We start from the raw sequence: 15,500 nt of genomic DNA, 5'->3' as shown, positions 1-15,500 counted from the left end.
CTGGAACACATTTGATATGGCCGGTCCTAAAGCCCTTACAGTACCAGGCCCCATAAAGTATAGCATTTACAGTGCTTAAGGCGTGGAAGAAAAGTGCACTGTAAGCGATAGGGTGTGTGTGTGTGTGTGTGTGTGAGAGTGGCCCTCAACGGCTAAAAACAGTATGGAGAGTGCTCATAAAAAAAAAGTCTACATGAAGAGGCTGTAAAACAACAAGTCTGCTTTTTAGCGGCGATACAGTATGCTGATTTTTTTTTTTTTTTTTTTTTCCTCTTTTTGTTTACATCTCATACTGAGAGGCAGAGTCCATTCCAGCTCTTTCATACTGTAATCCAGTCAGTGGCAGAGATGAGGCACAGATGCTGTGGGGCGCCAGCGGACGATGGAGGGTGTCCAGAAACATGGAGGAGGGAGGGAGGGAGGAGGAGGAGGATGTGAGGGGGAGGGGAGGGGGTGGGGGGAGGGGGGGGGGGGGGGTGCGGTGGGCCACAGTGAGCATGTTGCAGCAGGCACCGTCAGAAGCATCACACAGACACAGCGTGGATTCAACCCCCCCCCTCCCTCCTCCACCCGCCCAACCCACCCACCCACCTTGCCATCCCACCTTCCCGGAAAAATGAAAAACTTAACATAAGAAATCAGGAAATCAAGAAAGAAACCTCGAAAACCAACCCAGGAGGGAAGCGGAGATGGGAGGAGAATGCATGGGGGTGATGCTGCGATGGGGCACTGTTACTGTGGTCATGCTAAGCTAATGGCTTGGTGGCACGGCACGGAGGGTGGTGAGATGCTAACATGTCCACTGGCCATGCAATAATGTCATAATGTCCATGTCAGAAGCAGCCTCGCACTGTCGGCCTGCTCTCTGAGCAAACACCACCTTCCTTCCCCCAACCCAGGGCCCACTTGGGGAAACTTACCATTAATGGGCACTTTTTAGATAGCAGATACATAAGAGGTTAAGTATGTGAAGAGAGAGAGAGGAGAAGAGAGAGGAGAGAGGGGATAAGCAACAATACAGCATGAGAACCTGTTACAGAAGAGTGGTTTAGAGCTACGCTATAGGGCAAGATCACATGCCTTCTCAGTCCAAAGTGTCTAGGTACGAAAGCCTAGTCAGGGGGGGGGATGCTGAGTGAATGGATGGGGCAATTTCAACAGTGCAAGACAAAAGTAAAAGAACAAAACAAGGAAGTCATGGATTTCGCGGGGAGAAAATAATGGTGAAATACTGCTCATCTTCGGGAACAAGCCGTAATTGTTTCGGATTTGCAGCTTGCATAATTCCGCTGTTGATTTCAAATCTTTGCATGTCTGACATTTGGAATTTCTCTCTCTAATTGGCATAATTATATTTGCATGTGCTAGAAGTGGTGACACCTGTATTCCTCAAACAATATAAATAAAAAAAAAAAAAAAAAAAGAGAGGAGAGCCTGCCTGCGATGAAATCAGAAAACATTAAATATCCTCTCTGATCTAATCAGTTTTGATCGTTAACCTCCGCTGATGAGACAACGCCGCGCCTGGATATGTCACAACTGAAAGCATGTAACCTTTTCTGGCCGCGTTAATTTCACGTTAATTGTTTCATGCTTCATTAAATGTGGAACTAGCATAAGCAGCTGTCACAACAGTAATGATGAAAGACACTGCTTTATGTTGCGCTAATGGGGGTAAAAAAAAAAAAAAAAAAAAAGTGCGACTCCAAAGTAAGTCATACTTGTAAATGTGGTTCTGGTGTTTTGTGGTGAAACTGGAGTAGTGTTGCTTACTGCGCCTTTCTTCTTGGCCTTGAGTTTTTAATTATTACGCTGCTAGTGCCCCACTTAGTTGCTATCTATGTGTTCCTCTGGTGGGAAAGCATCTGCTGGCATAAGATGATGCACTTTAGGGCTGCTCCGCATGTTCAACAAAGGCCAGTAATAATTAATGAAAAAACAAAATGCTCTTTATTATTCTATTTTATCACCGAACAGGATGAGTAAATAGTGGCAAAATCAAAACCAAAACAAGTAGGTCACTAGCAGTTAGCCAAAGGCAGGGGGAGCGACATTAAAAAGAATAATAGAAAAGGTTGTTGTTTTGGAGGGAGGGAGGGGAGTTAAATGCGTAGTGAGGAGAGAGGGGAGGTAGGGGAGGGCAGCACCGCTAATGCTAGACTTTACGTGTTCAGACCGAACACATCCCATTTTCAATTTTTTTTTTGTTTTTTTTTGTTTTTTTTTTTGTTTTTTTTTGTTTTTGGAGGGAGGGGGGCTAAGAGAGAGTGCTTTCTGTCTCCCTCTCACGCCGCTTGTCTGTGTTTGATTTCTGTTTGTGTCTCAGTGCAGACGCTCTGGACGCTTGCAGCACACTGCAGCCGTGGCGCTGGGGCCAACCGCCCCTATTTGCCCCCCTTGACACTCCCCCACATCCAGTCCACATGTCTGTCCATGCATATGAGAGGTCAAACACGTATGTGACATCACACGCACGACACGCAATGCGGATGGGATGGAGTGAAGCCAGCCTCAGCCCAGGAGAGCCCCTCGTTGGACGTGGAGGAAGAAGAAGGGAGGGGCGGGAGGGGGGGGAGAAGAGGAGGACGGGGAGGGAGGCAGAGGAGGAAGAGGAGGAGGAGGAGGAGGAGGAGGGGAGAGAAGCAGCAGGCGGGGATGAAGGTGAGGAAGCCGTCTTCAGTAAAAGAGCCAACCAAAACCAAAATGCAAAACAATCTGCTTTCACTTTTTTTTTTTTTATGTCCTCACAAGAAATTCTTCAAATAGCCATCTCATGAATGTCATGTACAGCAGATTTCTAGTGCTGAAATAAGAAGAAATAATCACCAGCAATGGGAAAAGAAGATGTGTCTCACCTAAGATAGCGGTTGGCACAAAGGGATCTGCTCATATCCCCATAACAAGTGCAGAGGTTGGAGGAGGAAAGAGAATTGCAGTGAATAAATAAAAGAAGCCAAGATCACTTCACAAACAACAACAACAACAACAGTAATGACAACAAGCAACAAAGCCATAAACTCATTATGATTTTCACCCCCCCCACCCCAAAAAAAAAAAAAAACGTTGCAAATGATTCTTAAAAACTTTGAATTTAACCTTCACCTCAGAGAAGACCTTTCACATTATCTCAAATTTATCTTAATCTTGATCACTATATTAAAGTTTCATTCAAACCATCGACTTTGAAAAACCAACCAATGCAAATGAGAAAAGAGCCCAGTGCATAATAAATAAGGAATATTAAAACATCAGAGAGTAATATGAGTAAACATACAGGATATTTCACTATTGAACTGATGGGAGACACAAGATCAATGGGCTATGAACTAATCATCTAGGACAGACAAAATAATAGATATACCATTTGAAACAATGCTACTCGTAAATGCACATAAATTACATCTGAAATAAATATTTTCAGCTATAACCAGGGATGTAGTGGGGGTGTAATCTCATCCAAACTCAGTTTACCTACCTTTTTGTCTCTGAAATGCAGTTTTCACACTTTTTAGAGCTGATAATTAAATCTGTATGATGTAAATTCTTGCCACGCATAAAAGAAAGTACCAATCTGGTGTAACTGAGATGAAAAGGGATTTTTTTTCAACAAAATAAATGAAATTATGACTATTATAAAAATATCTTTCCATTTATCTTGATGGACTGGAGTTTTCGCACCTTTTTGATTTAGCTCTACTCCCCTGGTTATAAAGCAACGATCATATGAAGCAGTCTTTGTTGACACACAGGATTAGTGTGGGGAAAGTGTGTTTACCTGGGTAGTAGGAGTTGGTGGGAATGGATGTACTGAGCGTGTTGGCTTTAGGCAGAGTGAAGGAAGAGGGTGAGGAGCCAGCTACAGATGGAAAAAAAAAAAAACAAAAAAAAAAAACAGAACACAATACAAGGCATCAACAGTCTTGTCTGGCGGTGCTGTTAGTCAAAGGGGTGCTCCAAGACACAATGCAGTCGGGGGCCTGTCTCGCTATTTGGCAATCGCTTGGTCTCTCGGCAGAATGTGGCATAAAGGCTCCTTGTGTAGCACCAACAGAGCTAATGGCCTTGCTAATACAGGGTCTGAACTCGTAGACTGTCTTCAGAGGGACTATTACACGTCAGCTATGCTGTTTTAAGCCAATAAAAAGCAGCTGACGGCTAGCCATGGTCAAGGAGACGACTTAAGAACAGTCTTTATGAAGCTGCACTGACAGGCACAGGAAAAAGCAATGCATTTAAAAAAAAAACATGTGCGCTGACAGAGGGACAGATTTTAACACCTCACAATTGTAGACAGTTAATCAAGGACAGAGCATCTTTGGGGCTCAGCTCCTGCAGAGGTGGGCAGGCAGAAGCTGCTGTGGAGATATAATCTCTTGGTTTTGACTGGGATTATATCAGGTCAAGCCCCCGGATGCAGACACAACCAAGCTGTCCCATCACCAAAGTATTAAGTTTAGCCTGAGATGGAGACAATGAGTGGATTAGCGCTCCAGAGGACATCTATGTGTCCTGTGCATCTTCCACGAATGGGAAATGCAAGTTCAAGACCTCGCAACAAGCCTCTAAGAGTGTTAACCTTTGCCGATAAACTCGGATGTCTGGCTTGCGGATTTCAAGAAACCAAGATTATCGATAACGACCCAAGAGTCCTTTCAAGCTATCGAAAAAAGTGTTACACGGCTGAGCAACCACAGTGCGGATATCAGAAACAGCCTGAGCGCGGAATTATTAGCGTTGCTGATGTAAGTTTAATTGTAGTTAACACAAAAATCAATAACGGCAACTAAGGAAACATTAAAAACAGAATGTGTAAAAAGGGTAGAACAAAACCTCTGAGGCCTTGTGAGGAGGGATGAATCTCCTGAAGAATGGAAAAACAGAGCATGCAAGCCTTTTCACGCAGATCGATGCAGTTTCACATTTACATGAATAAGCTATCGTGGAAGACTACACTTTGAGAGAAATCATGTGTAATTGCACAACTAGATTTTTTTTTTTTTTTTTGCACATTGCTTTTTGCACACTGGGTTGTACTTAGATCTTATTCTGTTGTACTTAGATCTTATTCTTTATTTTTTTATTTTTTATTTACTTAATCTGTAATCTGTGGATACTGCTGAAAAACTGCGAATTTCCTGCGGGATGAATAAAGTATCTATCTATCTATCTATCTATCTATCTATCTATCTATCTATCTATCTATCTATCTATCTATCTAGACATGGTAACTCTGTTGATAAAGAACAAGTTTTTTTTTTTTTTTGTGCTTAGTAAGGATGTAGGGGGCGATAACATGTACAATTCATTTTCTTGAGTCCAAAGCATAGAGCAAGCAGCAATCCTGCAACCAGGCCTTTTAGTGGGATTATTCATGTATTATGTATTCATTCAGAATTCTTTGTAAGTCTATATGAAACATTTGTAAATTAGCGCAATCTGATTTAAAAATTTAGATATCTGTTATAAAGTCATAATATTCAAAGATTCAAAGTTTGAGCATTTCCATCCATTGACTGGCAGGCACTTTTGGCTAAAACAAAAGAAAATATTAGCCAAAAATACTAAAATAAAGGTATTTTTTTTTCTAAACAAGTGGGATAATTTAGTATGGACTGCACTGCAAAAACGCAAAATCTTACCAAGATTATTTGTCTTATGTCTTATTTCTAGTCAAAATATCTCATTACACTTAAAATAAGACATGATCAGCTTAAATTGTTTTTAGACAATTTTCACTTGTTTCAAGTGAAAATTCACTTGAAACAAGTGAAAATTTGCTTGTTTCATTGGCAAAATTTGCCAGTGGAAAAAGTGAAAATTCACTTGAAATAAGTGAAAATTAGCTAGAAACAAGAAACAAATTTTGCCAATGAAACAAGCAAATTTTCACTTGTTTCAAGCTAATTTTCACTTGAAACAAGAGACAATTGTCTAAAAACAAGTTACTTCTGAGGTGATCATGTCTTATTTTAAGTGTAATGAGATATTTTGACAAGGAATAAGACATTTTTGACTTGAAACAAGACAAATAATCTTGGTAAGATTTTGAGTTTTTGCAGTGTGGCTCAGATTACATTCTCACTCCTAAGAAACCACACTCCAGTTCACTCGCAGGACCGAGAGCCACCTCAGTGCAGTCACCTTGAGGAGCATTGTTCTCACTTTGCCAGAGAGACCAAACCGACTGCACCCGAGCTTGAGTAAACCACCCCACACAAGCTCGCTGTTGCGCCCCGTGAAGAACCCCGTCGTCTCACCTCTGCCGTTGAGGGTGAGGGTGCACTCGCTGCGGCCGTTCAGTGTGAGCGCACACTCGCTGCGGGTGTTCAGTGTGTGGTTGTGCGTGTCCATGAAGGACAGCGCCTCATCGCAGTTGGTGCCCTGCTCCGTGTAGCTCTTATCCATGGAGTTGACCATCACTGTCATCTCTTGTCGGGTGCTGTTCAGCGTCTCTTTGCGCTTCTTGGCTAACTTCCTTCAATGGGGAAAAAAAAAAACAAAAAACAGACCAAATGAATAAATAAATAAAAAATGACTGTGCCTGAAACAGATCTGATATGAGGCTGGTGGGGATGACTCATAGCTGTAATGAGATAGAGATGGCTGACAGGGAATTAAATGGGACACATGAGGATTCTGGTCACGTTGTTTTATTAGGTTCTGGATGCTTTTCCAAGCGGCAAAAATATAATTCCTTGAGAATCCTAAGGTGTGACACCATAACCCAAATACATCAGTGGCCCCAATGATTTAAAATTAGCTATAGTATTTGGAAGCAGTGGAATCAGAGTTTGAACAGTGAACTAAAACAGTCAACCTGCTTTTATTGACCTACTTTGAGTTAATGTGCTGGAACCAATGAGCAATCTGCGCTTGGTCAAACAACATTAAAACATTGTCCAAGAACACACACACACACACAAACACACACACACACACACACCTATATGCACAAATCCACATGCATGCACATGCTCACACACATCCAACATCCACCTCCAACTTTAGCGTCGCAATGTCTTTTTCAACTTGTTTGCTATTTTTCCATGCCAGAACATTCAGTTATTTGACAATAAAAGCCAAAAAATTTACAAAGTTTTTTTGGGATTTGCTTGTATATCAGAATCCCATGACTTTTACATACTGAGAAATAGTTTGTCTTCAGTGGCGACGTCAAGCTGAGCCAGTAGGCGGGAAAAAATATTTCAACCAATAAAAACATGAAACTTTCCAACAATCATCTTCCTTTTACACTTTTGAAAGACGCCTCGCCGTGTTATGCCCCGAAAACTTGTTTCAACAGGAAATAGATCAAATTACAGACGAAGAGTGAGTCCTGACCAGCTCCAGGGCCGCTGTTCTGCATCCTGACCTCTGACCAGCAAGCCAACAGGAAAAGAGAATTTCCCCACGGCGATTAATAAAGCATCATTTTATTATTCCGAGGAGTTAAACTTCCCTAATTTTCAGAGAAGCTGCTCTACAGACAAACAGCAAACAGCTTGACATGAGAGGTACTACAGCTATAGCTTTAGCTGATGCCTGCCACTGCTCTGTAGCTGGAGGGGAGTGAGCGGTGTAAGAATTAACTATGGCAGCCTTCACACTGATCCCGCCACTCTGTGACTCCCCGTGTGACCCCTGTGCCTTTCGGAATCGCAGTCTCTCTCGCGGACAACTGCGGTCTAATGACGCACTCCTGCTGCTTTGTTTTCGCAAATCTCCTCTGTTTATTCAATTTTGTCGCTGTCTCGTGCCATATGGCAACAGGCCCCCGCTGCCTTCAAACAGTCATTTGCTCTGAAGGCCTCGACGTGAGGCTAATAGTGGAAGCGTTCTTCAGAAAGCCAAGTGACAAAGTAGTGACATTCTCATCTGCTGGACCCGCTTTTTTTGTCTTTAAACTGCAATTAGAGCGGGGAACAAAATGGCAATCTCGTCTTTCTCTCTTTTTTTTTTTTTTTTTTTTTTTTGGTTATAGCTCGATATTGTAATAGGATGAGGGAGGAGGGAGGGTGAGCTGTATGTACCTCAGGCGATATTAAGATTGGGTCTGCACTGTGTGCACTCATGGAGGAGCCCATTTGAAACCACTTTAACGCAGGTTTTAGCACCGTATCAGCGCTCTCATCTCTGGGACTGGGTTTTCTGCCACCCTGGCCCGTCAAACAGTAGAAGCGGGAGCGTTGGAGACAAACTGAGCCGTGCAGACACCAGTGCCAACGCGAGGAAAGGCGCCACCAACACGGGAACGTAGCCTATGCTGGGCACCGTGGGTGTTAGATGAAGATTAATTGGCATGCTCTTCTCTCCTCATTTGTAAGTGGGGGAAATGTAATGATAGATGGCCGTATTACAGGCTCTGATGTGCTGAGAGAGACAGTGCAAGCATGTGTACAGTATGAGTGTTTTTGCGTGTGCTAATGAATGTGACCATTTATCATATTCCTCAATAGTTAGCGCGATGCTGCACACAGGGAGAGATTCCGCTACCCCAATTTATGGCGCTGACTGCTTGCAGGCATGCCCGACAATAAAATCGCAAATGCCTCTGAACGGCGCAGGATGTCACCGCGGCGGATGCACGTGTGAAGCGGAGAAGATAGACAGATGGAAGAGGTGTTTGTAGAAGTAAAAGACAGAGCTAACACTCCAGGTAACTATATCAGGCAACTCTCATTAGAGAGATTGTCTGCAGTTCAGTGCATGACAGCCCTGGCATATCTGGGATCCGAGTGAACAGGGCTCCTAACTCCACTAGTTCAGCTACAACAAAAAAGGAAGCTGTAGGGATTGTGTGTCGGTGCGCGTTTGCCAGAATGTCTGTTCTGTGGGAGGTGACGCCGCCGCAACTTCTAAAACAAGAGCTTCAAAACCTCCGACTCAGCATGGTGGGCCTCATTTCAGAGCCCGAGCTCAACCTAAACCTTGTGACACCGGGACAAAGAGAGCTTCATTAGATGGTGCGAACACATCCACGGGGTTTCTATATATGAGTGCGTGTGTGTGTGTGTGTGTGTATGTGTGTTAGATGGCTGACTGACATCCAGCTGGGAGGGGCAACAGAAGGGTCTTTGATTAACCCAGTGGGGGGATTTCAGTCGTTGTGTGCATTGTCTTTCATTACAAACTCCTCTCTATTTGTGACATGCTCATTCCTGAGGTTATTGTCCATCTGTCCGTCCACCCATCCATTCTATGCATGTCGCCAGAACAGGAGCTAAAGCGAGAGAAAGCATGTATATGGACTCTATTCAGTGCAGCTCCATTCTCTGGCAGTACATCTGCCGCAGCCTCACTGATTCTGTTGACACTGTGCATTTTTTTTTTTAAACAAACAATAAAATGAAGAGCCTGCTTGAGAATATTGTTCAAGTCTTTGCCTCTTCACCTACCCACAGACTGCCATGAATTGTACATGTATTGTAGCAACACTCAGGAGCCTTGATTCTGCAGCCTGGCATGACTGAAAAGGGCGCCGTCACCCTCTCTTTTCCCTTCCTACTGAGTATAAGTGGAGAGTATAGGAGAATAACAGTAATGTTATCGGTGTACTCTTATGATTTCTAGACCGATGGCCATTGCTTGGGTTTTAAAAATACCACATGATTACATTCTCAACAAGAGGGCAGAGTGGAGTGCACTCGTGTGTGAAATCAGCTTTCTGTCAGACATTTTGGTCGCGAAAAGAGTTTAAGGTTAGGGTTAGAAATGGGCTTTTTGTCAGACGGCACTTGAGACTGTCTTACTTAAAGCGTCAGGGGCTGATTTTTGCACGAGTGTGGAGCGCAGATGTCCGTCAAGGTCGCAGCTGGAGGATGCAGCCCTGGTTGTGCTAAGCCAAGGCTCCGCTGGCAACACGGGACGTGCCCTTTCAGCCAGTCAGCGTGGAAACTTGGTCAGATAGATAGATAGATACTTTATTCATCCCAAAGGAAAGGTCAGTGCCATTTGTGCTAAGCCCCGCCCAGTGCAACCCAGTCACCACAATAAAAGTCTCTACAAACCAACAAATGCATTTAATTGTCAACATTTCTGAATCAAAAATATGTTGCATATCAACATTTAAACCAATAGCTGATGTGGTGGAGTCACTTTTGCTTACTTCATTAGCCACCAAAACTACTTGGTTAAGGTTAGGAGAAGGTCATGGTTAAATTAATAAAAGCTTTGTTGTCATGTTTAAGGTTAGGAGAAGATCATGATTAAATTAATAAAAGCTTTGTTGTCATGTTTAACCCTATAAAGCCTTAACTATGAAACAGTTGGCAGAAAATTCCAGTTTTTTGAAATTGAACCCTTTATTTAGTCCTATAACAAAATATATATTAAAAATTTTGTTCAAATAATATGTTATTACACGACCTTTCTGGTGTATGATATATGATATGTACTTGAAGTGCCAATGGTATGGCCCAGGGTGAACAGGGGAAGTGTTCAAAGGTATACAACAGTATTTTGGTCAAGTATTGATTAAACTGAAAACGAAAAACGGAATTGAAAATGTGTATCATATATGATACAAATGGCTTTATAGGGTCAGGGTTAGGAGAAGGTCATGGTTAAATTAATAAAAGCTTTGTTGTCATGTTTAAGGTTAGGAGGAGGTCATGGTTGATGAAAACAAAACATTAATGAATGTTAGTTACTATTATCCTGCTAACGTTACCTAAAAACAAAACATAGCTCTTGCTTGAGATGGGACTCGAACCTCACTCTGCAGAAACGTCCTGTTGATTGCTCCATCCACCACCCCACCTCCCTCCTATTACAGTGTTCTTTGCTCTCCTTATGCTATATCAAAACCTAAAAACGCGACATTTCAATGTATCCTTGGTTTGCAGAAATGTAGCATGCCCACATTTTCCCCTGGCGACTGGGCAGCCCCTGGAGACTGCAGGCACATGACCAACCTGCCCACCAGGTTTTGTGCAAATCCATTCAGGACTCTTTGAGTCATCCTGCTGACAGACTGACAGCCTGATGGACGGATGGACGGACAGGTTTTACCTCCTTAGTGGAGGTAAAAATATCAGCAACAGATTCCACACAGCTTAGAATGACAATAGTATGTAATGTTATTTTTATGCCAACCTATATATATATATATTTTTTTTCTTTTTTACAAATGATCTGTTTTTACACAGTACAGTACAATTTATGTACCAACCTGAGTGACTCTTTTGTTGGGTGTAATGCCTCCAAGTGTTTGACAGTTTGACAGTGTGAGGAGAATATGAATTTGTATTAGCATGTCTTTGGTTCTGGTGTCATGCTGAGCTGTAATATTGTTTCACATTATGCCCAGGTTATTGTAGTGTAAAAGTCTGCTTTGTTCCTGGAACTGTGATTAATGACTGACTATAATTATATTGAGTACTTAATCAAGACATGTTAAAACATAGCATATTTATACAACATGCTGCACTCACCAACAAAGCAAAATGAAGCAGTTATTATTTTCTCACTCTTCCGTGTATTTTGTACATTATACAGCGAGCTTTTAACAGCTCCCAAGGGCACAAGGCCCATGAAACTCCCTGAACACACACTGTAAATGACCATGTAATCTTTCAAGTCCCGTAAGCACAAAAAAAACCCCAACCCACATACACGCACACACACACACACACACAGCAAAAGCTGCATTTGTATGATTTTTTCACTACAGCAATGGTATGTGGCGTCAGAGCGCACAATTATTCTTGCATGTTGTCGATGTGCAAATGGCATACGGTCTCAAAATGTGACACGCAGATATGTTGAAAATGACACCTCCGGTTAAAGAGCGTAACTGGGCCATGACACCATTCATAACTTCAACGTTTAGAGCGCAACATCCCCTCGCCTTGTTCCCGCTCCTCCTCCCCCTCCTCATCAAAATGCAGGGCTTGTAGGTGCAAAAATGTGCATGGCTTGTACCAATTAATGTGATTCTTGCTGCATGTTCAGGCTGACTTGTAAGGTTTAATGAAGGTGTTTGCCCTGAGCACATTGTGTTGTACATGGTGCGTTTAGTAGGCCTCCCAGTCTGACGCTGCGTGGAATAGAGCTGATTATGAAATTTAAGATTTACCAAGATGGGGATGATGATGATGATTTGTGTATGTGCGCCTGTGTGTGTGTGTGTGTGTTTTGGAGGGGGGGGGGGGGTTAAGGAAGGATAGATAAATACTAAACAAACCTTTTCAATAAAAATGATATCTCATATCCTTCTGCATATATTTAAACAACAGTGAAAATAATCTAATTAATGAACTGTAAATAACACCGATAACCTCCTTTTGTCGTACAATAACAGTGGGTCCCAATATTTATTATGGAGGAGACCTTTCTCTACTATTCCTTCTGGCTCACACTGCAAGAATATTGGATAAATTATGGCGCTAACAATACCAGGGACAGGGGTTTGTTCCGCACTGGGGACACTCATGAAATGTGTGTGCACCCATTGTTCTGCAAGGCACTTTGGATTTAAATATCCCACAAATGAGCGCTGATACAATCACAATATGTTTTGTCTGAAGACACTCAGAGCCAAAATTTGTTGCTGGTATTTAATCTCTTAATACGTTTCCTTTTATGCCAAAAATACAACTGCTGCACACAGCTTCCCTGCAATCTGTTCTCGTCAGAATGGAAAAGTCTCTGAACCAGTGTTTAGATCAGAATGGGACATTAAAACTCCACTGGATCTACTCGGTGTTACGTGAAACTGAGTTTGCCCTCAGATGAGCCACTGAGTTACAAAAACCAAACAGCGGCATGAATAAATAAAAATTCACCACGTAAATAAAGCCATTATCAAGGAGGAACTTTATCATATTGACTGGCCAATAGCTAACAACCTTTTTTAATAAAATGTCAACATTGGCTTGATATATCAGCAAGCCAATGTCAGTCTAAGCCAACAGGGATGTAGACGTGAGCTTGACTTGACAGCACTGGCTGAACCGCCACCATCTGTTACCATGACCTCTCATTGGATTCTCAGTTCAAAACAGTTCAAAACTAACCCCCTCATCCCCCCTCACTCACCAGGCTTCCCAATACGGGTGTTTCTCCTACCTGTCTCTGAGCCAAATCATCCACTAGATTGTCAAATCTAGCTGCCTGGCAGGGTCTGACTCTATTGACATAAGTGACACTGAGCTGATGCCGAGGGGCCTTTGTGGTAAATTTACATTTGAAACACCTACAGGTCAGGCGGCCCTCACATTGTAAGTGCCGAGGGGTCCTGAGGGCCCTAGTGGTAAGCACATGCTATCAGGACCCAGGGGCCTAGTGGTCAGCTCGCGCTGTGTGCACTGGGGGTTTCGGTGTTAGCTCTTGGGCTACACACCATCCAGCTTTGGTACATAACTTATTCGCTATATTCACTTGCTAACCGACATAGGTCTGCCATAGCAATTATTACTGCAGGATGAAACCACTATGTACCTGTTATGTCTCTTAATTCTCTGGATGTTTTAACCCTCCTGTTATGTTCAAATTTGACTAACATCCCTTATGTTTGGGGTCAATTTGACCCCAGCAGTTTAAACCTCAACAAAATTATTATAATTAAAATTGTTACCAAAATTTTTGTGTCAGGTACTTTAGGTTTCTTTGTTGACTACCTAAATAGTCCTTTAAATAAAACATAACTCCCCCCCCACCCCCACCAATACATCCAGTTTTCCTATTACGCGACTATGGAAAAATATGCAAATCACCATAAAATCTCACTGATTGACCTAAAATTGGAAATAAATATATTTTTGGTGTTTTAATGGTTTTATATTATTTCTAAGAACAGATTTTTGTTATCTATAATATTTGGAAAGAAAAACAATTTCTATTATCAAGGATAGTAACATGTCTTATGTTCGGGGTCAATTTGACCACAGGAAAAAGAAACACAACTTCTGAGTGAGTAACCCAATGTAGACCTGCAAGTGGGTCACATCCAAGTCTTTCCAGCTGTCCCCATACACACACCTCCCCTCTAAGTTTGTCATCACAAGTATATCCCCACCTGATGGTGTTACAAAGAGCTCAAATGCTGATTTTATGTCTTGGACATGGCTGACAGCGTATCTGCTGGGGCCTGGAACCATTTTGAGGACATTAGCAGCACTAAGTCTACCCTGTTGTTCATGTGGGGAGAGGGACCATGATACCTCTCCATTTTTGGAAGGTAACGTGTCTGCTGGTGGTTGAGAGACAACAGGAGGGTCAACACTGAGGGTTTCATTCTCATCAGAGGAGGATGCCTCATAACCAGGGTCCTCCTCAACATGATCCTCTGTCTCAGACACATTCTCCTCTGTGTCACTTTCACTGTCAAAGAGCTGTGACAAAATCTCACTGGCAGAAAACCTTTGCTTCGCGTTCATATTCAGCTAAGAGAGAGAGCATAAAGTGAGAGTACACAGAGCAACAAGAGAAATGATTTAGAAGGCTGCTGTGCAAGCTTCTATATGTTTGCTCCTGCCCCATGTGGTGGGAACTATCAATGTCCTTGTGGGAACCATATTTCCCCACCCTCACAGCGCGGGAAATATCGAAGTTCTTGTAGGTATTATGTTTTCCCCTCCCCAATATCTCCCCCCATATCCCCCATATGAGTGGTTCCCATACTACTTCAGGTATGGTTATGTTAGCTTAGGGCCCTAAAGCAGAGGGAAGTTTTTTGAAGATTATCAAATTGCATGTTATAGTGAACTCAATATCATCCAAAAAAAACCCCCAAAATGTGTGTAAAACGGTGTTTTTACAGCTAAAACAGCCTGGGGTCAAATTGACCCCAAACACCACCAATGCGTACAAAATGCGTACAGGACACTGAAAACATATCATTGTGTGAATTTCATGTTTACCCCGGTAGTATCCATTAAATTAGGAAAAGTCATAAAATATGAAGCAAAAAAAATGATGTTAAGCATTTATTTAGAGATGTTAAAAACTGAATGGGGTCAAATTGACCCCAAACATAATAGGAGGGTTAATCCTTTTCATGTTTTCTTTTTGGCATTTCTAGTTAGTATGTCCCGGTGTTGAAATTCTTGGTTTACTGTTTGATGCCGCATGAATTTCACAACAAGGATCGTTAAACTTTTATCATCTCCTCTTTTATCTTACACGATAAAGAAACTACATGGGTTAATTATACGGCAACCTATACCGTGACATAAGATACATGAGGACCAGGGAGTACTTAACGTGATTGACAAGCCAGTCAGATAGTGATGAGTGTGTTTTCTATTTAACATGCGTGATGGATGACTCCAACTCTCCTGGGGACACAGAGCCAATCACAACCCCTTGCCCCCTGCCCATTGATCCCTCCCTTGTCCCCAGCAGCAGCAGTGGGCACAGCGGTCGGTATGACCACCTGATTAAAGAACGGCCACATATTTGATCACACATGCAAGCGCATCCCTAATGAGCGCTCTGACTGATGTTGCGTTTGCGTGCGAGCCCCGGCAGCCACCTCTGGCAGTCTACCTAAAGTGCAT

At 42.5% G+C, this 15,500-nt stretch overlaps 1 protein-coding gene across 1 annotated transcript in view; it reads right to left on the bottom strand.

The window, feature by feature from the left end:
• Positions 1-15,500, bottom strand: part of LOC115375623 (receptor-type tyrosine-protein phosphatase mu) — a 153,688-nt gene that overhangs the window by 35,298 nt on the left and 102,890 nt on the right. The window contains exons 15-18 of the mRNA XM_030075087.1: positions 6,258-6,475; positions 3,776-3,856; positions 2,856-2,882; positions 921-932 (exon numbers count right to left, since the gene is read on the bottom strand). Coding sequence (XP_029930947.1) covers positions 921-932; positions 2,856-2,882; positions 3,776-3,856; positions 6,258-6,475 — 338 coding nt within the window. The remainder of the gene's footprint in view (positions 1-920; positions 933-2,855; positions 2,883-3,775; positions 3,857-6,257; positions 6,476-15,500) is intronic.

The sequence above is a fragment of the Myripristis murdjan genome, chromosome 17 (assembly GCF_902150065.1).
Source record: "Myripristis murdjan chromosome 17, fMyrMur1.1, whole genome shotgun sequence".
NCBI classification, from domain to species: domain Eukaryota; kingdom Metazoa; phylum Chordata; class Actinopteri; order Holocentriformes; family Holocentridae; genus Myripristis; species Myripristis murdjan.
Note: the sequence above shows the minus strand (reverse complement) of the source record. Positions and strands in the feature narration are given on the sequence as shown.